Consider the following 23,676-nt stretch of genomic DNA (forward strand, 5'->3'; position numbering starts at 1 on the left):
GTCTATATTTCTACTCACAGTCTATTCAAGGCAATTTGGGCTTTCTCTATCATGCTCCTCAAAATTCTTCCAGGCTTTGACTATTATAGTGCTTTGTTTTAAAGTCACTCCCACATTTTTAGGTATTTATTATAGCAGCATCCCACTACCAGGTACCAAAACCTCAAAATTAATTATTTATTGCTACATAACAATATTACCACAAATTTAGCAGACAGAAAAGATACACATTTATTATCTCACAGTCTCTGTGGGTCAGGAATATGGACACAGCTTAACTGGCTGCTCTGCACTAGGGTCTCTCAGAAGGTGTTGGCCAGCACTGGGGTCTCATCTGATGCTCAACCAGAGAAGGATCTGTTTCCAAACTCATGTGGTGGTTGGCAGGATTCAGTTCTTCCTGGTTCTTAGACTGAGGGTCTTGCTTTCTTGTTGGCTGTTGGTAGGTGTCCACCCTCAGTTTCTTAGCACATGGGCGTCTTCTCAGGGAAGCTTACTTCACCAAACCAGCAAGGGAAAGAGAAAATAGTGTGTTAGCAAGGTGGAAGCTACAATTTTATGTAACATAATCACAGAAGTGACATCTCATCACCCTTTGCCATATTCTATTGATTAGAAGCAAGTCACAGGTCTCTCCCATGCTCAAAGGGAGTGGATTACATAAGGATGTGAATACCAGGAGGCAGAATAACTGGGGGGCATCTTAAGAGTCTTTCCTCCACTGGGTCCAGCCCAGTGGCACAAGCGGTTAAGCACGTGCGCTCCGCTTCAGCAGCCTAGGGTTCGCCATTTCGGATCCCGGGTGCACACTGACACACTGCTTGTAGAGCCAAGCTGTGGCAGCATCCCATATAAAGTAGAGGAAGATGGGCACGGATGTTAGCTCAGGGCCAATCTTCCTCAGCAAAAAGAGGAGGATTGGCATCAGATGTTAGCTCAGTGCTGATCTTCCTCACAAAAAAAAAAAGTCTTTCCTCCACAAAATACTGATGCCTTCAATTTGGAATATATCTTTGTACCACGTGTAAATAACTGTCGGGTTTTTTTATTCACATTAATATCAACTATTCTTTTAAATATGTTCTGAGCATCTACCACGTGCTAGGTATAGGGTATAGTGCAACGATGAGCAAAACCAGACACAGTTCCTGCTCTCATAGTCAGAGGGAGAGAGAAAATAATTAGATGACTAAACATGAAATTAAAATTTTGACAAATACTATGAAAATTCATGGTGTTATGAAAATATGTAACATGAGGAAGTGACCTGATCTAGTGGCTGGCACAGCCTGTGGGAGAAAATGTTCCATTTGAGATATGAAGAATGAGCAGGAATTAACTAGTAAAAGCAAGTAAATCAATTCCATGCCCAGGGAAGAGCAAGCGCAAGGGACTTGTAAGAGTAGAAAGCATAAAACGACTGAGGAATGAATAGTATGATTGGAACAAGGAAACCAAGAGGTACCTCCAACTCTCATGTCTCCTCTGGAGTCCACACCCGTGTATCCACCTGCCTATTTGATATCTTCATCCAGATATTTTTTACTCCTCAAAATCAATGTGTATAAAACCAAGCCACTAATCTTGCCAACCTTAGTTCTTTCCCAATATTCCTCATTTCAGTGAATGGTACCACCATCTGTCCAGTTGGAAGTGAGAAACCTAGGAGTCAATGCTGACAATTCCCTCTTCTTCAATCTCTCACCAGAATTTTAAGGACTTTATCACTGGTTACAAAATAGTGCTCATCATAATTCAGACATACCATGTTCTCTCACGTCCCAGGCCTTCACTTTTGCTGGTCCCTATGCTTGCAAATTCCTCTCCACCCTTTCCCTTCTCTTCTTAGCCACATTCTACTCATCCTTCAAGACTTAATCTAAACATACTGCATTTACAGTGTGCCACTATCCCTATGCAGAAATAATCTCTCCCTCCTTGATACCAAACACTTTGTAAATACCTCATTATCTTTGTTACAGGCTGGGTTTTCTGGGAAGCAGACTTTGAGATAGATCAGCATATAAGGAAGTGCTTCTGGAACCAATGCCAGTGGAAGGAGAAGCAGGACTGGGCAGAGGGAGAATCGAGCTGAAATACAGCACAGACAGTCCTCAGTCAAGCCCATGGAGTACTCTGCGGCTGAGATGGTCCTTTAAATTTGTCCCATGTTGGGGTAAGAAAGCCAAGACTTTATACCTCCAGGCTGATGAATCATTGGATGTGGGCTATCCCTGGAAGAACACATGAGCGCTTGGCTGAGAAAGATTTCCTCAGTAATCTCCCCAAAAGTCTGACACTTAAGGGATGACTTCTGGTAATACCCCCCGAGTTGGGGAATAAGTCCTTCATTACTGAAGGGGGATCTAGGTGCATCACAGCATCAAATACAATCCCCAGGCTCAAATCAACTTACTATAGCAATAGCCTCTTGTATTAAGACTATTTAAGAAAGGGTCCATCATCCTCACTAGGTTCTGAGATTTCTGAGGACAGACAACATATATTTAAAGCAAAAGGTTGCAATTTAATAAAAGTCCAGTGAAGAAATGATTGAATAAATGACCCAAGGAGACCGATTAACCAAAAAAACAGGAGCCTAACTGATGAAACCAAGTGCCAATTTCTTCCTTTACACCAGTATTTCTCAACCATTTTTTCAATATCACCCCTCTAAGGGCCTTTTTAGATATTTCTTCCTAATCACCACCCATGAAATTTAATGCCACAGATGCACTGTATATCTGTGCATCTAGTGTATTGTATCTGTACTTTATACATAAAAAAGGGGTTTTTATTGCCCCAAAAACTAATAATTTTCACCTTTACGGGAGCAATATTGCTTCATTGAGAATGCATGATTTATACTAATATAACTGCTAAGAGGATCAGATTACTTAGGTCAGATCTTCAACCCATTCTCTCTCATGTAGTACAGTCTACATGAGATGTCACATGGGTGGGGTGTGCTGAGCATGAAATTAGAGCAAACGGGGTTAAATGACCTTAGGGGATATCTATTGAGCTAAGATGGTCCAATACCCTTTTCCCCACTGTAAGATTATAGCAACCCAGTAATTGTATAGTCAAGGGAGCCTCTTATTTTCTCGGGCTTTTGTGCAAACTATTACTTTTGTCACTTAATTTTTGTCACAACCTTAATTACAAAGTATTTCAGGCATACAAAAAGTAGAGATAATATAAGGAGCACTTTTATACCCATAACCTAGTTTAAGAGAGAAAACATTATAGATTCGTTGGTAGCCTCCTGTATACTGCACTCCAATCCCATTTCTGTCGCTTTCCCTGGAAATAACCACTATCCCGAATTTGGTGCTCATTATTCCTATGCATGGTTTTACATTTTTATCTAGAAACCTGCTTTTTAAACTTTGTCAACATGGTATCAGAATGTAAATATCCTTTGATATGTTTATTGCTGTAAGGCATTCCACTGAATGAATACACAACTTTCACTTCTGTTACCACATTCACTCTTCTCTGCTTCCTCTGGCCTCTGCCCTCATGCTCTAATTTTCAGTTCCATACAGATTCTCAGCATATCTTCTGATCTTTTAAAGAGACTTGGAAATATCCTGGCACTTTCAGCAACACATTTCAGCTTAGGACACTTCTGCAGATAATTTCATTATTTACTAATTCTTACTAGATTTCTTCTGAGGATAACACTTTCTTGACCATATCCCCAAATTCTTGACACACTAAACTGTAGTTTCCTGCTTTACTGTAACATCATCCTGCTAGGTGTATAATTCTGTGACCTAGGAGTTTATAACGGCAATAGTCTACATTTTAAAGACCCAAGTCAATATTCTTCTTTCATCGGCCCTTAAAGACAAGCTACTTCAGTGGAAGCTTCCTGCACTGTTATGGACTGAATGTGTCTCCCCCTCCAAATTCCCATGTTGAAGCCCTAACCCCAACGAAATCATATTTGACGATATGGCCTTTAAGGAAATAATTAAGGTTAAATGAAGTCATAAGAATAGGACCCTGATCTGATAGGATTAGTATCCTTATAAGAAGACATCAAAGAGCTTGCTGGCTCTCTCTCTACCATATGAGGACACAGCCAGCAGGTGGCCATCTGCAAGCCAGGAAGAAAGCCCTCACCAGAACCTGACCATGCCAGACCTCGATCTCGGACTTCAGCCTCTACGACTATGAGAAAATAAATTTCTGTTGTTTTAGCTACCTAGTCTATGGTATTTTGTTATGGTAGCCTAAGCAGACAAATACACACACTAATTCCAAGAATTGATCGTACAGTATACTGAGAAAGAGAACCAAGGGGTCAACAGCAGTGGGAAGACTGGGTTCTACTCTGAGCTCAGCCACTCTGACTCAAGAGTATGACAACCCTTTAAAGCTTCCTTTTTCTATTCTATGAAATAAAAGGCTTTAAGCAGAACTTCTTCAGGTCCCTTAAAACTTCCAAATTAAAAGCGTTAAATCACATATTGTGGACTGTGGCTCATGCAATTACCATGTCAGCATTCTATCCTCAAGAAGTAATTACAGATATTCACAAAGATTTAGTTAAAAACATGTCCATGACAGAATTGCATAGAATAGCAAAAAAAACAAAGGACCTGTAAATAATCTAACTATCCAGGGGCCGGCCCCCTGGCGTAGCGGTTAAGTGCACGCGCTCCACTGCTGGCAGCCCGGCTTCGGATCTGGGGCGCGCACCAACACATCGCTTGTCAAGCCATGCTGTGGCAGCGTCCCATAAAAAGTAGAGGAAGATGGGCACGGATGTTAGCCCAAGGCCAATCTTCCTCAGCAAAAAGAGGAGGATTGGCAACAGATGTTAGCTGAGGGCTGATCTTCCTCACAAAAAAAAATAATAATAATCTAACTATCCAACAATAAAGTATGTTAAATAAATTACAGTCAAGCCACAAAATAAGTGAATATTTATTGTGCACACCTGTAAAAAACTGCTTTTGTTAATTAACATCAAGGATATAGTGTTGAGAAACCTTGTTTTTTAAAATCATAGATTGGCAAAAACTTTGTTAGAAATCCCATCAGTGAGAATGGAACATCCCACTCTTGTAAGGATCTAAGCCATGTGGGTCACTTTGAATTGCTTCATTGAGGTATATTTGACATAAATTAAACTATAATAACTAAAGTAAACAATTTGATAAGTTTTGACATACATATATACCCATAAAACCATCACAACAATGAAGATAATGAACATATCCATCACTCCCCAAAGTTTCCCGGTACCCCCTTGTAATCCCTCCCTCCCATCTCCCTTGCTCGCACCCCTTTTCCCAAGTAACCACTGATTTGCTTGCTGTCACTATAGATTAGTTTGCATTTTCTAGTTTTATACAAATGGAATCATACGGTACATACTCCTTTTTGCCTGGCTTCTTTCACTGAGCATAATTATGTTGAGATACATCTACATTGTTGGACGTATTCGTAGCTCATTCCTTTTTATTTCTGAATAGTATTCCATTGTACAGGTCAAGGCTGATAACTCTTTTAGACACAGCCTGCTTTGCTTTGAGTCTTTAAAATTTTACCTAAACTTCATTCTGCTGCAAGTTAATAAACCTAACTTTGTAGAACTACAGGTGTGTTCCTGGTTCACTTTATCAGATGGGCTTTATCAACTGACATGAATGTTCATGACCACATTAAGTTCAAAACAGTAAACAGTGCATGACACCATTTTTGTTTTTAAAATTAGATACTTGGAAAGATGACTAGAAAGTTATATATGAAAAATGATTTTATCTGTATTACCAATTACATTAAACATACATTTTTTTAAGGTTACAGGTCATAGAAAAAAAGAAGGTGATATGATTTTACATAATCAATACTTGCTAGGCTGCCAAAGGAACAGGCAACCCCCACTACTGTTTTTGTATAATAGTTTAATTCATAAATCCACAGGTGTTAACCTAGAATGGGCAGTGGAACTTATTAGGAAAGTCATCACCCTTCACGTCTCTAGAACCAAAACATAAATGTAGGATTATAAACCTAATTTCAGAAATATAAATAGAATTTGGAAACTTTTAGAGTTAAAGCAGATCCCGATAACATCTTCTAAGTTTTTGGCCTTGTCATTTACACTGTCTTGATTATAAGTCTGTATAAAGCTTAGCAGGAGTAGTAGTTTATTTTTATTATCTATTATTTACAAAACTCCCTTCTACCCATTAATCACAACATGCATTACAACACTACAAAGTAGGTCAAAATACTTAATACACTTTGGCTTTCGGTACTTATTAATATTACCCCCTTTCTAGTCTTTGAGAAAGCCTGTAGGATTTAGTTCACCTAAGACACTTGCTTACATGCTTTTTATCACTGAATGATAAAACAGTTTCCTTACAGGAAAATGGAATTTAAAAGCCCTAGGGAAGCCCTCAAACATCGTCTTTGTAATTAAAATCTGAAAAGGCAAATTCATTTCCTCCTAACGTTACCCAGAGATGGTCAACAAAGCATATAAAAATAGAATTTCTTGAAACTCCTTTTGTAGTCTTGTACAAAAGCTTAAAATAAAACGTAACGAGGAAGCTATCTCTACATGTCAATACAATCTAATGTGCTTCTCTTATTATTTCTTATTAAACCTACAAATTAGTAGGAAAATAGTGCCGCCCACGGGCTTCCCAACTTTTGAATTCTGGGGAGTAACTACAGCGAGAGCAAGAGCGAATGAGCCAAACGACGCGAACGCGCCCTAGCGAGGCTGCCAAACGGTAGGCACGAGGTGTTAGTGGGCCCTGAAGAGAAATATCCAATTCGTGAATTACACCTAGGCCCTGGAAGACAGGCGCCCGGCTTCAGATTCAACTGAGCCCACTCTGGAAGCATCTAGCCGACCGGTGGCCCAGGGAGCAAAAGCCGCTTCCATCCCAACACCACTCCCAGAAAAGAAACCAAGCAAACCTACACCTACTAGGGCGACCCTGACCTAGAGCCCGTGACCCGGTTCCCCGCTCTTCACTCCTTCCCCGCCCGCCCCCCATCCCCCTGGCTCACTCAAAGTGCCACGTCTCCCAGCTGCGGGCCACCAGCCGCCCGGGGGAGGCTTCCTCCAGTTAACCCCTCCCAGCCTCCTGTCCACAGTCACGCGTCCCCAGGCTCGGCACCTCCACCAGGCCCCAACGGGTCACCGCCAACCGCCGCGCGCGCCCCAACGGCTCCCGCCCCGCCCCGCTCGCCCGCACGTGACACTCATGCCCCGCCCGCCAACGCCCACGTGACCCGCGGCCCTCCAGGGCGACCGCGCGCGCGCGGCGTGGATCGCGGCTGGAGCCGCCATTGTTCCGCCAAGGGAGGTCAGCGGGGCCTGGCGCCGAGACGCCGCTTAGCGGCCGCCACTGGAGACACTCCCTCCCGCCGCCCCCCTCCTCCTGGCGGCGGCGGCGGAGTGAGGCTGACAAGGGGGGACAGGGAGCCCCCTCTCCTCCTGGCGGCGGCAGCGGCCGATCCCCGGCTCCGGCGCGAGGGGCGGCCGCGATGCGCTCGGCCTGAGGCAGTCGGCTCGGCCCTTCCTGGCTCCCCGTGACTGTTCCACGGCGTCTCTGCGGCCCAGCGTCATCCCGCGAGTCCCTCTGACAGGAGGGAAGATGGCTGCACCGAGCTGGCTGGACGAGCTGGCCCAGCGGGCCGAGGAGGCCTCGGCCCGGCTGCGGGAAATGCTCTCGGTCGGCCTAGGCTTTCTGCGCACCGAGCTAGGCCTCGACCTGGGGCTGGAGCCGAAGCGGTACCCGGGCTGGGTGATCCTGGTGGGCACGGGCGCGCTCGGGCTGCTGCTGCTCTTCTTGCTCGGCTACGGCTGGGCCGCAGCTTGCGCCGGCGCCCGCAAGAAGCGGAGGAGCCCGCCCCGCAAGCGGGAGGAGGCGGCGGCCGCCCCGGCCGCGGCCCCTGACGACCTAGCCCAGCTGAAGAATCTCAGGAGCGAGGAGCAGAAGAAGAAGAACCGGAAGAAATTGCCCGAGAAGCCCAAAGTGAGTAGGGGAGGCGCGGCGGTAGAGCAGGGGCGAGGGGCCGGCGTGCAGACCCTCGAGCGAGCGGGAGGCCGAGCCCCAGCCGCCCAGCCGGGGATGGAAAAGAAGTGGTGGCGGTTAGAGCCGGGATGCAGATCTCCCCAGGTGCGGGAGGTGATCGGTGGACACGTTACTTGGGGAAGGGTGGAAACTCAGGAAGTATAGGACGAGTGGGAAGACCAGTTTCGAGGAAGGAAACTAGACCGTGTGGGGTATGTTTAAATAAAAGCTCCCAGAGGTCAAGCTATTTTAGGGAACCTTGACCGCCGGAATAAGGTAGAACCTTCCTTGAGGCCTACGGGGTAAGGCTGCGTGTGTGGAGGGTAATGGGACCTTAAGGTGGTGCTGGAAGTTGTGGAAAGGCTGCGCCTGGAAGACAGATCTCTACTCAAGTCATTTTGAGACGATAGCCAATGCGGGAAGTACGGTGACCTAAAAACTCTGGGGCTTACAGAGGATTAAAGGTACCCAGGTCTAGACGCGCTTCCATTTTAGTTGGGACTGTTAAAGGGAAATGGTTGCCCACTCTTATTCTTGTGATTGTGGCCAGTGGAGGCCGGAACAGGAGCAAGGCAAGAGGGAGTCGATTGGCTAATATCCTTTGGGCTACCTGGCCCTGTGAGAGAGAGCTAAGGCAAGTTCAGCGAAGTGGTGTGGGAGGTTTCGAAATAGAGTGAAAGGGGATGACAGAGCAGAATGGTGCAGGCTGATAGATTCAGACACCGACTTACCGGACCACGTGTGGAAATGCAGAGAGCGTTACGTCCGTTTTATCATGCCTTCAGGTCTTATTTCTGCATTCTTTATTGCCATTTCCCCACCGTTCTCCCATTATATCTTTCATAGTTGTATTTATTTTTTAAAATACTTTATCATTGAGCAAGCAGTATGGAGGGTGTGCAGAATTAGAAACAGCTCCTAACCTATTTTTATATCCACTGAATTAAGCTCTTCACCTTTTCAGTACGATAAAGCAGATGTAACCAAGGCCATACTATGTGAAGTGCGCTCCAGTGTTTGGTGCACAGTGGGAGGTATACACAGAGGCGTTAGAGTTGATCATGGAGACCAGTGTAGGAGACAGATTCATAAATAATTCTAATGTAGCATTAGACTGATAGGTGCTATAGAGGTGTGAGCAGTGTTAATGAGGTTAGGAGGATGGTAGACTAATTCCATTGGAGGGATTTAGGAAAGTTATTGGAGGAAGTGAGGTTTGAGTTCAAACTAAAGTAATGAGAGTATTGTTGGTAACAGTATAATGAATAAGGCTGTATTAGACACATGACAGATCACAGTTACCACATTGTTAGGCCTAGATAAGTATTCACATTTTGCCTGCTGGTTAAGAGGGTGCAAGATACATGCAAAACCTAGAAAAGGGTACAGATTTGTCAATATGAATGCTGCCTTAGAGAAGCAGAGAAGAGAAAATAAAACTGATTTGGAACATATATAATTATATTTAAATTAGTAAAGAGCATCAAGGATTACCAGAAAGTAATGTTATGGTGGAAATAGAGAATCTGGCTCTAAGATAAGGAAAGAAGGTGATCTTGAAAAAAACCACACGCATTAATAAGCCTAAGCCCTGTGTGGATGAAACAGGTTCTGAAAATTTCAAAGCCCTGTTTGGGACATCTAGAATTTCAGATAGACTGGAGTGGAGAGACAGGTGCTCCAAGAGCCCATCTGAAGTGCATCATAACACTCAGATGACTCATCTGAAGAAGGAACACAGACTACTGTGAAATTGGTACTGTGAAAAATGCTCATCAGACTTAGGACTTATCTCTTCTTCTTTTCATTTGAGTTAAGGAAGCAGGGGATAAATAAATAAATCTAGGATTAGCTTTGGGGAGTGGAGAATGGGAACACTAACTGAATGGTTGAACGTTAATTGGGTGAGAAAATGTCTTTGCACACCTAATGGTAAAGATGTGTTGGAGAAGTTTATCAACATTTACAAAATTGTGGCTTTTAAACTATTTTGACTGCAACCCACAGTAAGAAATATATTTTACATTACAATCTCCCCTCACACGTATCAAGTATTCTTTGTTTTTCTTTAATGATATTTGTGACCCACTAAATTGGTTTCACATTTGATTGTGAGCATGGCCCACAGTTAGAAAAACAGTGTTTTATAGGGCTAAGAAGTATAAGCTGCCATTTATTTAGTAATCTGTGCTTTGCACTGTGCTAAGTGTTTACTTGGAGAAAAGCAGGATACTGCTTGCAAATTGAAGGAAGTAAAAAGGAATAAAGTATTCATATATCTCACTCTGAAGGGGATACAAAAGTAAAAGCTCAGTTTCTCCCCAGGGAGCTTTTTTATTGCAGTTGTGGAAAAAGATATATTCAGAAAATTAGCAGTGCAACCCCAGTATGGGCCCGGGTGGTCATGAACGACCTTATCACAGAATTTGGCTTTGAAAGTGGGTAGGAGCAGGATAGTGGGAGAAGCTGAACAAACTGCAAAGGCCCGGGGGAGGAAAACTGAACTCTGTCAGCCTGGCAGGAATGGGGGACTCTAAACTTGAGTAAGGCATTTAACCTTGCTCTGTCTAGCTTATCTTGTTTTTAACTTGAAGATCTTAGTTGAGTTAAAACACTGCAGGATTCTTCAAAGTGTTAACCCTGACTGCTTGCAATAGAGTTACTTTGAATGCTTGCATTAAAATTTGTAAATTCCTGAGCCCTACCCCAGATCTTAGAAATTCAAAATCTCTGGAACTGAGTTCAAGAAATCTGCATTTTTAACAAGCTTCCTTGGTAAATCCTTGCCTTTGAGTTTGAAAATCACTCACTGGAATAGGGCCATAAGATCCATACTGTAAGAGAGATTTCTAAGTGGAGTCGTGTCTAATCTTAAAATTCATCTCTTCGTTACTACATCATTCTGATACACATTTTAGGATATACTTAATCTGATTCAAGTGGACTCAGTTATGTAAACTACCAGTTTCTTTGAAAGGATATTTCATATTTGCTTAAATATTTTTTCATCTTTTTATTCCATTTTTTTTAGTTTTTTCTTAAATCATTCCAAATTTTGCAACTCAGATTTTCAAAATTTGTTTCTAGTAGCTTGTTTTTATTTGTAGATTAGGTAGTGTTTAGCTTTTTAAAATCTGTTAATAAGCATTTTTTGAAATTTTTATATCAGTTTGGTTTTTATATAGGGCATGAATTGCAGTTTGTTCCTCTATTAAAAGTGAAGGGGGGGCCAGCCCCATGGCTTAGCGGTTAAGTGCGCGTGCTCCGCTACTGGCAGCCCAGGTTCAGATCTCGGGTGTGTACCAACGCACCGCTTCTCTGGCCATGCTGAGGCTGCGTCCCACATACAGCAACTAGAAGGATATGCAGCTATGACATACAACTATCTACTGGGCTTTGGGGAAAGGAAAAAAAAGAGTGAAGGAGGTAGCACTTTTCACTGGGCTTTATTAGTTCTTGGCATTTTTGGAAGTCATTGTCATATGTATTTTCCATGACACCTAGTTCAATGTGAGTATTCAATTGGTACTCAGTAAATATTTTTCACTTGACTTAATCTCAGCAATGATTTAGATGGATATGAGATCTCAGACAACTGATCTTTAACAATTGTTGCTTTGACTTTCAACTGAAAGCACATAACCAGGATTGACTTCAAAGAAAATTTAGTACACAAGTTATTTTTATATTAGTGTAGGAATTTTCATAAAGATTTGCCATAATGCATTGTCAGTATCTATAAACTCAGTGAATAAAAGAGTAGTGTTTTCTCTTGTTTGCTACTGTATAACCTTGCACAGTGCTTGGCACTCAATAAGTAATTATTGAATGCATAATATAGTAAGGTGTCCCACCAAAGTATTTATACAACTTATTCCTATTCTTCATGCCTGGTAAACAGCCACATGAACCACCTTTTTGTTTTTACTGTGGAAAATGTCTGTGTTTGCCTCATCTAGCTAAAATTTTGTAAGATCTATCCTTCTAGAGCCAATAAATCATTCTAATAGTATGCGGTGTCTCTTGTAGTCGTTACTTCTGTTCTAGTTTTACTGCCACTGCCCTAGTTTTGGACTTTATTACGTTTTGCTTAGACTATTCTAACAGCATCCTAACTGGTTTTCCTGCTTCCAGTATCTTTGTTGCCATTCCTTTCTACCCACTCATGCCAGTTCAATCTTTAAAGTCCATCTCTGATCATGTGACTTGCATGTTCACATCTTTTCAGTAGTTTCCCCATCACCTGTTGAATAAAATTCAGTCTGTGACATGGCAGTTGAGCCTCTTCCTGATCCAACCGCATCTTAGCTTTATCTCTTACCATTATGCTTAAGACGTTACCATTAGCTAGACTTCTGTGTCTCTTTATTCATATTATTTTCTTCTATTAAAAGGCCCTTCTTTCTGTATCTCTACTAATTTCTACCTATCCTTGAAGGCCCAGCTATGGTGCTACTTCTACTGTAAAGCCTTTCCTAGCTCCCTAGCTAGTGTTAGTCTCTCTTTTCTGTATGTTTATTTTATATTTTTTATGAGAGCTGAAACAAGAAGGCAGAATGGGGCCGGCCCGTGGCTTAGCGGTTAAGTGCGCGCGCTCCGCTGCTGGCGGCCCAGGTCGTGCACCGACGCACCGCTTCTCCGGCCATGCTGAGGCCGCGTCCCACATACAGCGACTAGAAGGATGTGCAGCTATGACATATAACTATCTACTGGGGCTTTGGGGGGAAAAAATAAATAAATAAAATCTTTAAAAAAAAAAGGCAGAACATTGTCTGGGAACTTGCCTGTAGGATGACTCAGATTTTTTTGCGGTTCTGTGCATGTCTGCAAATGATCAGAAAACCACCTCAAGTATTGATTTTGGGGTTAGAAATAAATTTTAGTGAGTAGGCAATTTCGCCAATATGGAATCCCCAAGTAATGGAGATCAACTGTATATTAATCTGTATCTGTAACTGGACCATTCCTCTCATCTCCAGAACCTCATGTCTAAGTGTATACTTGATTTCTTCAATTGGAAATTTGACTTATGGGTCAAACTTGCACATCTCCAAAACAGAACTCATAATTCCCTGCTCTCTCCCAGTCTTTCCCATTTCTGTAAATGGTAACTGACTCTGCCATCCATTCAGTTATTCAAGCCAGAAATCTAAGAATCATTCTTGATTCTTCCCTTTTCCTCACCTCCTCATATCATCTTCACCTCATATCTAATCCATCAGCAAGTACCATCAATTTTATCTCCAAAATATATATTCAGTCTAGTGACTACTCTCATTCTGCTGTCATGTTAGCTCACAACAGTAGCTTCTGTTGCCTCCAATCCTTTCTCAACACCCTAGTAAGGAGTCTTTTGAAAAACAGATCACCATCTTGTCTAAAACCAACACTTTAGTAGATTTTGCATTTAAAATCTAAACTTTCCTATATAGCCCAACACCTGCTTTTCTTTCTAAGCTGATTTTGAGTTAGTTTCCTCTCATTTGCTATCTCCAACTGTAGTGATCTTTTTCAGTTCTTCAAAGTCTTTCACAACCCAATGCATTTACGTGAGCTATTATTAACACTTCTTGAACAAACTTGTTGCCACTATTTTTATCAGCCTTTAGACCTCACTTTCTCAGAAAACTTTTTCCTGATCACACTACTTGAAATAGGCATCTCCTTATATTTTCTGTCTCAACCTCGTGTATTTCCTCTATTATAGTTATCACAGTTTATAAATTATTTATTTACTTATCCATTTACTTTTTTGGAGTCTTTTCCCTCCGCTAGATCGTAAGCCTTAACATACAGTGGCAAACAGTGCCTGGCTATAAGAGCCTTTGATAATTATTTGTTGAACTAAACTCTGAACAAAGTAGCTAAAATGACATCTCACAGTTTTAATTGGATAATCTGTTATTGGGCTAAACAGATTTGTCTTTTAAGATATTCCCAATAGAATTATGTCTTTAATCTTAGGTAGTGGTTTTGCTATATTTCCCCAGCTATTAGTAAAGGTAAATTATATCACTTAACACCTACAGAGTTTTTCTTTCTACCTTTAAGTCACTAGCCCCCTTAGTTTTAAATTTGAAAAAGAATAATCATTTGATTAAAAAAGCCTGAGTGATAGGTAAAACAAATGTTCCTGATTTTACAGAAAAGGAGTCGAGAGATTAAGTGACTTATTCAAGGTTGTAGAGCAAAGGAGTTTCAAAGGCCAAAATAATATCCTAATTTCTAGTCTAAGAACTCACTTACGTCCATTATACCACTCTGGTTTCAATAACATGTTCCAGAATATTACATTGCATTCAGAGAACAATTTTCCTAGTGAGTTACAACTTTCTTTATTGCTTTTGAAATTTATTTTTAGAATCAGAAGTTTCTGCTGAAAATTATAATGACCTTTATAAGCTCCAGAATTTTGGTTCCATTTGTTTGGTTATATGGCAGGACTTTTTCATCTCATTTTATTCTGCCAGAGGCCTAGCAGAGAAGATCTTTAATAGTTCTGACAGAAAAGACCTTTAATAGTTGTGCGCATCTTTTATACCAAGAGCAGCAGTAAACCCTCTGAACGTTTGTTTCTGTTGTGCTTTGGCATTATTGATTAATATACTACTTCTCAAGGTTATGAAAGCCTTGAAAGTATCTTTAAATTATCATTATTCAAACAAAATCAAGAGATCTAAGTGAGGAATTGGTGTTATTTGACCAGTTTTTAAATTTACTCTGTTTTCTCTCCAACTATACTAGTAGTTTTCAAAGTGTTCCACAGAATGCCAGTATTCCAGAAGGCATCCATCGATATACAAGAAAGAAGTGCGTGGATATGTGGTTGCTCTGTCACCTCTAATGCTTATCTCAGTACCTATCAGATGTAAAACCCTGAAAATCAATGCTGTATTTAGTTTTTCAAAAATCATCTTGAGCATCATTTGGCCATGTGACAGGTATTGAGTGTCATCTCTCTATCCTATAAAAGTAGCCCTTAGGATCCCTGATGCAGTCAACGAGGAGATAATTTGGAATCTCTGAGGAGTTGAATTTTTGGCTAGCTGTTTACAGGGTACAAGGATCTTTACCACTAAAGGAAATATCTCAGGATATATAGCAAGATTTTGCAAATTTGAATTATAGGCCATATTTGTAAGATTGTTCTCTCAGTTATTAAAAGTTTAAAATTAGGGTTGAATTTAAAAATAAGTTAGTAAATTACTATGACTGAAGCTGTAGTTTATGTGTATATTTAGTTTGTATAATTGATATGTCCACATTTGGCAGAGGGGGAAAAAACACAGTTTGTGTTTTCAAATAAATGATAAGAAATTGTTTTATCTTGAATTTGTATCAGAACTCTTCACAACCAAAATTAAGAAACTGACCAAGACTAGGTCTTGTTCATTAAATGAGATAATGCGTGTAAAACATCTAGCAAGGTGCTTGGCACTGGCAAATACTTGGAAATCATTAGTTATTGTCAGGCTGTCTTATAGTCTAACCTATCAGAGTGATGCCTCTTGAATTTCCATAATGTCTTATCTTTTATCTTTTTTATGATGGACATAATATATATAGTTACACCTTCTGTATGCTCAGTATAACTTTCAGCTAAGAAAATTGAGGCGTCAGTGAAGTAGTAACTTGTCCAGGGTGACACACATTTGGGAATTCAATCCTGGTCTCTTTGCCTTCAGCTTCCATACTCTTTCCCTTTAAGGTTGGGGGGGGAGGGGCAGAGTATACCTTTTGTCTTGTATTTTAGTGTGTGCTATTGTATAGCTGTCTTCTTCCTTTGCTAGGTTCTAAGCTTCTTGAGGGCAGGGATTGGGCCTCACCTGTGTTTGTTTCAAGGTTATAAGGATTCTACATATTACTCTACTGTGTTTGCTCACTGGATATTGAGTGAATGAACATGAGCGAATATTATGTAATTTTCTTAGAAAATGGTGAAACTATAGGCAGTTTTTAGGTAAGAAAGGTAACATTACGTTGCTGTCTTTAGAGCAAGCCTGGACTATTTCTAGCCTCTGACAGAATATATCTACTTATCACTTATATTCTGTTAACTTCCCAAAAGAATTTGTGTCTAGAGCATTGGGCCTGACGGGTGCATGTATTGTTTGTTGGCCCTCTTGACCGCCAGGATTAACATTTATTTTGAGCTTGCTAGTATAAAAAGGACCTGAATGCTGGAACGTGGGAATGAAGATAAGGGCCATTATAGCTTTGGAGAGGAAAGGATATTGAAGGGAAGAAACTATGTTGAGCAAGTAAAGTATGCTTTCACATGTTCTGTCCTTTTAACAAGAAACCTACGTAAGACAAGTACATATTTTCTTCATATTTACAGATGATGAAATCGAGGGTTAAGGAAAATGCTTAAAATCACAGTGATCAAAGGTAGAAGTGGGGCCTTCATCTCAGGTTTGTCCAACTCCAAAGCCCATAGTCTTTTCATATTCATTTTCTGGTGGTTGGTAGACTGTCCTTCTACTTTCTAAACTTAAAACGTTTCCAATAATTTGAAGTCATGGTTTTTACATTTTGTGGCTAGAAATAAAATTTACAGGGGTCAGCCCTGTGGCCTAGTGGGTTGAGTTCAGCGCACTCCACATCAGTGGCCCAGGTTCAGTTCCTAGGCAGATCTATACCACTTGTCGGTGGCCATGCTCTGGTGGCAACCCACATACAAAATAGAAGAAGATTGGCACAAATGTTAGCTCAGGGTGAATCTTCCTCAAGCAAAAAAAAGAAAGAAAATTTACATAAATAAGTGGAAACAGGATTCTAAATGGTTTCACTTTAGAAGTCAAGTGTAAAACCTTATACATGCTTACTTTAGATATAGATTCCTTTGCCGTTTAGAATCAGTTTAACAAATATGTAAAGGCTGCGCGAATGGAGTAGAAGTCTATTATTAAGCATATCTTTGTATTCTGAACTTTAAAATTCCTGGAGGGCAAATTCGTTTCATATGTCCTCCTTCCTGAGATCGCTAGCCCAGTGCCTGGTACTTAATTCCATAAATGTTTATTAAGTACTTAATAAATTGAAGATTGACTAACATGAAGAATTTTATTTCTTTGAAATCAGGAGTTCCTGAAGAAGACCCCGCTCCCCTGCTATGTGGCCCTCTCCGCTATTTTTTTTTCCTGATTGTCACCTACGTGTCTTCTTTCTGGTTTAGCACCACCCTTCCCGATACATGCCCGCACGCGTGCAACATTTCTTCATGAATGCATTTTAAAAAAGGATCTGGGATGGGAGTTGGGGGAATGTATAATAATAAAGCAGACATGGCATTGCCTACAAGGAGTTTATCCATGTAAAAGAGATTATATCGTTTCTGTTACGGTTGACTATCACCAAATTTGAAGGACATTCTTGAGTGGTCTAATTTGAAATATAGGTTGTATGCTATATATGAAATTAACTTTGGCCCTGGAGGGCAACACCTCAGAGTTCTCCAGAGAATTTTATGCTGGGGTACAATGGGAGACCTGTGTAATTGCTAATCTATAGAAACACACCATGTACATTAAGGCTCCATGATCTGAGAAAATAATACTTTCATATAAAACCCAGATTGGCAGTCACATTGGATTTGAAGTGTTGGTTTGCAATTAGTTACTTTTCATGTGAGCAGATCTACATACTATGCTCCCATTTAGGGATTTGCTAATTTAAATATGGTTAATGATTTTCCAGGACAAAGCCTTCTTGACCAGCAGAATAACAGGACAGTGACAGCAGAATAACAGGACAGATTAGTGCTGCTGATGGATGGGAGAGGCACAACCACCCTAGGGTATCCTTTTTTCCTGCTACCCAAGAATTCTGTCGACTTTATTGTTAGGATAGGAGGCTTATTATTTCATGGTATCAGGCATTTGTGGGGAGTTGTTGATGACTTATGGGATCCCAGTAGTTATGAGAGCTATATAAAACCCAAGAGTTAGTGAAAATTGGGAAATCTGCATAGACCAGAGAGAACAGCTGCAATTATACCCATTACAGAAGTTGATGCAAAGAAGGAAGTAAAATTGGCACAGATTGAAGCATAGGACCACCTTTGGCTTGCTGATCACTTCAGAGCCTATGAAATGGAAACTGAGTGTTCCCGCTTTTGGTCGCTGATTGAGGACTTGAGACTTTGTATTTGTTCGAAGGGAAAGATTGTTTCATCTTTCATTTGGGAAACTATATCAATAGTGTTTGCAGTTGGTCTCAAAGGAATTGCATTGAACTTTTTAGTAGGTTTTTAGCTTAATTCCTCACCTTTTAGTGGTCAGTAGGTAAGTTTAAATGACTCAGTTTAGTCATTTACTTGAGTAAAATGGAGATGCTATACAAGTGACTATGATGGAGAGTTTCCTGAAGGGATTAGTTAAATAAAGTTTTGCAGATGTAAGCCTTGTGAGCTGCTGGTTAAAGAGATGGGAAACTGGGGAATTGGAGCTGCAAGATTGTTCACTTGGTCCAAAGCTTACATAGAAAGGTGAGGCTGAACTCAGGAAATCAGAAAAAGTAAGTTTGGCTAGAGAGGATAGTATGAACCAAGAAATAGCATATGAGAATTGACAAGTAAGATTAGATGACATTGGAAAGTAGAATTAAACAAAGTTCTGTTTTCCTGATGTGGTTATGGCTCTAAGTCCAAATTCCTTTCTGGAGTTTCTTCCTTTTCTCTATGCATTGCTTCCTCTCTCCCCACCACACCTACGTACACACAGAGAGGGATTAGAAGAGGCAACATTAAAGTGGCAGAACAGCACAGAAGAAAAAAACCAAGTCAGGAGTGAGGAGACTTGGCTTTGGCGTTAGCTGTCTGACTTTAACAAGTTGCTTAAGACATGGCAGATTAAATTTGAATTAATTAGGAATTTAATCAGCTAAAGACAGCTTTTGTTTTTAATTTTTCTGCCATAAGTCTTTGGGAAGCCTACAAATTGGGTTTTAGAATATTAATGGTCTCTTTTTCCAACTGCATATCCCTGATCATTTTTAATAAATGCAGGTAAAGTCACATTATAGAAACTTTGAACGTTCATTTTTTTTTTTTAACTTTTGTGCTTTATTGTTTTTTGTGAGGAAGATTGGCTCTAAGCTAACATCTGTTGCCAGTCCTCTTTTTGCTGAGGAAGATTAGCCCTGAACTAACATCTGTGCCCATCTTCCTCTATTTTGTATATGGGACGCTGCCACACGTGGCCTGATGAACAGTGTGTAGGTCCGCCCCAGGATTCAAACCTGCGAACCCCAGGCTGCTGAAGCGGTGTGCGCGAACTTAACCACTGTGCCACCGGGCCGGCCCCTGAACATTCATATTGTTTTCTTGAGTGTAGCTCTGCTACAATGATTAAATAATTTGGTGGAAGTCCATTCTGCAAGAACTAGAAATAAAGCAGTTGAAACTAGGATATTGATATACTAACTTACTGTGTTGAATATGAGGAGAATAAGCAAGTGAAAAGAAGTAGTAGGATCCAGAAAGAAGAGGTGAGAGAATACAGGTACCTCCTATATTCTAACAGGGCCCCATTCTTCAAACTGCTAAATCTAAATACATTTCTGGTGATGGGGCTCAGAAATGTTTATTTTTTTTGACAATCCCAAAAACTAGTGATTCTGATTAAAAGCCTGATTTGGGATTTACACTTAATTCTACTCATGAACACTTCTAAGTGCTATCGTTTTATTTTAGGAAGGTTAGGAAAGCTGAGGTAGCCTTTTTAAGCTGTGGCAGTGGGTTGGTAAAGCGTCTTAATCCCAGAACAGTAGAGCCATTATATTATAGAATTACAGGGGACATTAGATATTATTTAATACAGAGGTCGACAAACTATGGTCCATGGACCAAATCTGGTCCTCCACCTGTTTTTGTAAATAAAGTTTTATTGGAACACAGCCACATTCATTCATTTATGTATTATCTGTGGCTGCTTTTGTGATGCAATAGCAGAATTTTGTAGTTGCAACAAGAGACTATATGGCCCACAAAGCCTAAAATATTTTCTGTCTGGCTCTGTACTGAAAAAGTTTGCTGATTTTTGAATAGGTCAGACCTATCATTTTATAGATGTAGAAATAAGACTCAGATAAAGAGTGAAATATTCTGAGATTACACTGCTAATTGGTGGTCAGAGTGCAAATAGAGTTTAGTTCTCCTTTTTCCTGCTTCCATTCCATTATTTTTTGTTGGAAGGATGGATATCTGGGTGAAGTAAGAAAATACATTTGTGCTACCAAATTTTATGAGTTTATTATATTATTTTATTACAAATCACAGTTACTAGGGATGATACTCCATCAAGTCGTAAATAACATGGCTGTACAAAAACTTTTTTAATTTGGGTCAGGGGGTAGAATTTGATTGTAGTGTATTCTGTTTCTTGAGTACAGATCTTTGGTTTGATCTGCCAAGCAGTTTGATAACAAGATTCTTTTTTGTTGCCTGTACAGCCAAATGGACGGACTGTTGAAGTGGCTGAGGAGGAAGTTGTCCGAACTCCTCAAAGTGTAACAGCAAAGCAGCCGTTAGAGACAGACAAGAAAAATGAAAAGGTAAGTTTGGGAGCATATGAAATTGTATGCAAGGTTCTTAATAAAGAGAGTGACATATAAAAAATGATGCTTTTCTGTTCCACAAAATTGTATGTATACCCCCCATTTAAAGAATACTGAGAATCTGAATTTATTGTAGCAGATGTGTGGGTGGTGAAGGTTTAAGTAAGTGTTTTTTTTTTTATTATTTTAAAAGGAAAGAGGTATCACCAAATATTTTAAATATTGCTGTGGCATTATTAAATATTCATTATGCCAGAAACACTTTATTCATGACTTGAACATCTTTTACATGAGTAAGTTTCCAGGTGTGTAACATACCTCATATTTGAAAATTGAATTGTGTTACCTTTGTTAATAGTGTACTTCTGGCATAAAAAAAATAGATTTCTGTTGTGATGGAGACATAATTATCTACTTATTAGACACAATTGGACTTTATTTAACAAAAGAAAATGTTCTATACTCAGGTCATTACTAAAAGGTTTAGATGTACACTCTTAAGTTTTCAAATAAGACAATCTATCATACCCCGTAAATGGTACATTCCTGTGATTTTATTCATTTTCTAGTTGCCAGTGTTAGAACTGACCCATTTTTATTTGACTTAATCTAGTTTGGAACTAGGCAAAATGAGCAAGAAACTGTTAACAGTGGTTCCTCCTGTTGTGGGAGAAAGACTTTTTGTTTCATTACTTTTGGTACATTAAGTACTCTCCCCCTGCCACCACCTTTTTTTAACCCTGTGCATGCATAACTCCTTTTCAGGAAAAACAAACAACCAACCAACCACGACAGGTAGCTAAGTGTTTTCTAGGAACCAGGATGCAGCAGCTCCAGCCCCATAGAATAGTGGTGTGAAATGGTTGCTACAGTTTCTTGATGCTTGTAATTTCAGAATATCTTTGAAGAACTGGTAAGATCAGTTCTCCCCCTGTAACCCAGTAAAATTGGTCTAGAGCCAAGAAAGCTGCAGGTAGGATGGCTTAAAATGAAGGATAGTTGTGAGAAAGAATTAATTTATGTCTGACTTTGCCTTTGGCAGAAAAATAAATAGTAAATGACTTGTATTAACAAATAAGCGTACAGTTTAGGGATTGTGAATTTTTATATGCCTAATATAGTTTTATACTTCTATCTAGTTTTCCCTTGTTTCTGGGCTTTCTCTCTACTAGTAAGCATTTCATAGTCACTCCTGCTTCCACTCCCTGAATTATCCTGAAAAAATTTGTAGTTGGAATAATTAATGAACTACCGTCTCTGATTGACTAATCATGTATAGATTGGGTGTATCAGGATGTAAAACCACAGTTTAAAGTTGATAATCATTATGAAATTTTTTATGATAGGAAATAATTATAATAGTTGACATTTGTTAAGTATCTATAATATGGCAGGCATTGTGCAAGGTGAGGTATTTGTTTAAGTATGAATATATTTACATATATCTAGTAGGGACAACTTATTGAGCACTTACTAGGTGTACTGTTAAGACTTTATAGAATATTTATACGTGTTACTTTATTTATCCTCACAAGAGCACTGAGGAGGTGGTATTATACCTGTCTTGCAAATAAGAAGCTATTAAAAGTGCAGTCAGTTCTAACCCAGACTCATCTGATTTCAAAGTCTGTGCTTTTTACTGCTCTGTTATTTCTGATCCTTTCAAAAACTCTGCCAGACAGATAGTAATAGCCCCATTTTACAGATTAGGGCTCTGAAGCATAGAACGATTTTGTGATTTCACTAATTTCCTCCAGTTTCTGAACTAGGACTTGAACCAAGCTCATTCTGATGACAAAGCCCATGCACTTTTTAATCGCTTGGCAGTACCTCCTCCTTTCAGTTGCTGTGGCTTTTTCAGTATGAAGCTTCTACCTTTGATCTGTTGGCCTATTTGATTTGACTTTTTGCATAATAATAGTGCTGCAACTCATGGCTAGTGTTTGTTTTTGTCGTCCTGCATCTTGAATTTATGCTTTTTTAGCTTGGTTCAGTTCAAGTGATTCATTTCAGTTCATTTTTTATGCTATTGCACTGTGTGTGTTTTTGTGTGTTAAATATGTTTTCTTACACTTATTATCTTTTTTTGTAAACAAACATATCTTAGATCTACTTATGCATCTTAATATACATTACTGTATATTTGTTTTCCTCTCAGAGTCACATCTTGGGCACTTGGAGAAATACAGTTTGCCCATAGAGTAATTGCACTGTAAGCTGTGATACTGAATACCTTGCCTTGTCATTGAGTAAGCCTTATAAATAAAACTTTGTCTAAAAACTGTGTATGACAAGAGTTATAGATCTTGGGTCTATAAAGCAGGTTAAACTACCATAGTTTTCTGGGTCTTTATTTGGATATGAAGGTCGATGCTTCATTGATGATAGCCTCTAGTAGAGTACACGTAGGACCATTAGCCAGGCTGAATGCATTGTGCTACTAGATGCTGAAGGGAATAAAGAGAAATGTAAGATGTACTTACCTTCAGAGAGATTACAGTCTAGTTGAGGAAAGGCAAGCACAAGAGAAGATATCAGGTAACCTAAGGCATTGAGTGCCAGGTATTCAGAGGAGAAAGATTATCCTATTTGGGTAGCCAGAAAAGATTGACTTAATTGGACTATTAAGGATAGGGATGGTATTTCAGTAAGTAGAAGTGGGGAGGCCAATTTTGGCAAGGGAGAGAAACAAATGAACACATTCGGACATGATTGAGCTGAAACAAAAGAACATTTCAGATATACTCGAGGGAAAGCCCTAGACAAGTTTGACTGGTCAGGGTGGAGTGAGGATATGATAAAAACTTAGATATGTTCAGCTGGCAGCAACATTTATGATTAGCAAATCAGTCTTGCATCTATGATTGTAAGGGTCTGAATTAAGATACAAATGTAAAGATTGTTAGTAAGAGAAACAACAGAAGCAAAAATGTATAAAATTTGGTCATCAGGTTGTTCAGGATGAAATCAGAGGTATCTTACTAAAATACTGATATTATTCATTATAAGTATTAATAAGCTCTTACATTTTTGTGATGCTACGCAATGTACAAAATATTTT

The 23,676-nt window shown here is 39.9% G+C and overlaps 1 protein-coding gene and 1 long non-coding RNA gene across 7 annotated transcripts in view; one reads left to right on the plus strand and one right to left on the minus strand.

The window, feature by feature from the left end:
- Nucleotides 1–206: 206 nt before the first annotated feature.
- On the minus strand, nt 207–7,199 carry LOC131419502 (uncharacterized). Of its 2 annotated transcripts, XR_009223268.1 has the most exons (3): nt 7,048–7,199; nt 1,964–2,091; nt 207–496 (listed from the first exon to the last, which is right to left on the minus strand). It is a non-coding gene; the product is annotated as an uncharacterized LOC131419502 (long non-coding RNA). The 2 variants fall into 2 exon arrangements; XR_009223267.1 differs by lacking the exon at nt 1,964–2,091.
- Nucleotides 7,200–7,324: 125 nt separating this feature from the next.
- The window catches only part of MTDH (metadherin), a 61,664-nt gene continuing 45,312 nt past the window's right edge, over nt 7,325–23,676 (plus strand). For 4 of the 5 annotated variants that reach the window (XM_058564675.1, XM_058564678.1, XM_058564677.1 and 1 more), the window contains exons 1-2: nt 7,325–8,018; nt 20,511–20,612. In XM_058564675.1, the coding sequence (XP_058420658.1) occupies nt 7,638–8,018; nt 20,511–20,612 (483 nt within the window). In that variant the 5' untranslated portion in view covers nt 7,325–7,637. The remainder of the gene's footprint in view (nt 8,019–20,510; nt 20,613–23,676) is intronic. The other variant, XM_058564676.1, reaches the window with a different exon arrangement.

Source organism: Diceros bicornis, chromosome 21 (genome assembly GCF_020826845.1).
Source record: "Diceros bicornis minor isolate mBicDic1 chromosome 21, mDicBic1.mat.cur, whole genome shotgun sequence".
Taxonomy (NCBI): Eukaryota; Metazoa; Chordata; class Mammalia; order Perissodactyla; family Rhinocerotidae; genus Diceros; species Diceros bicornis.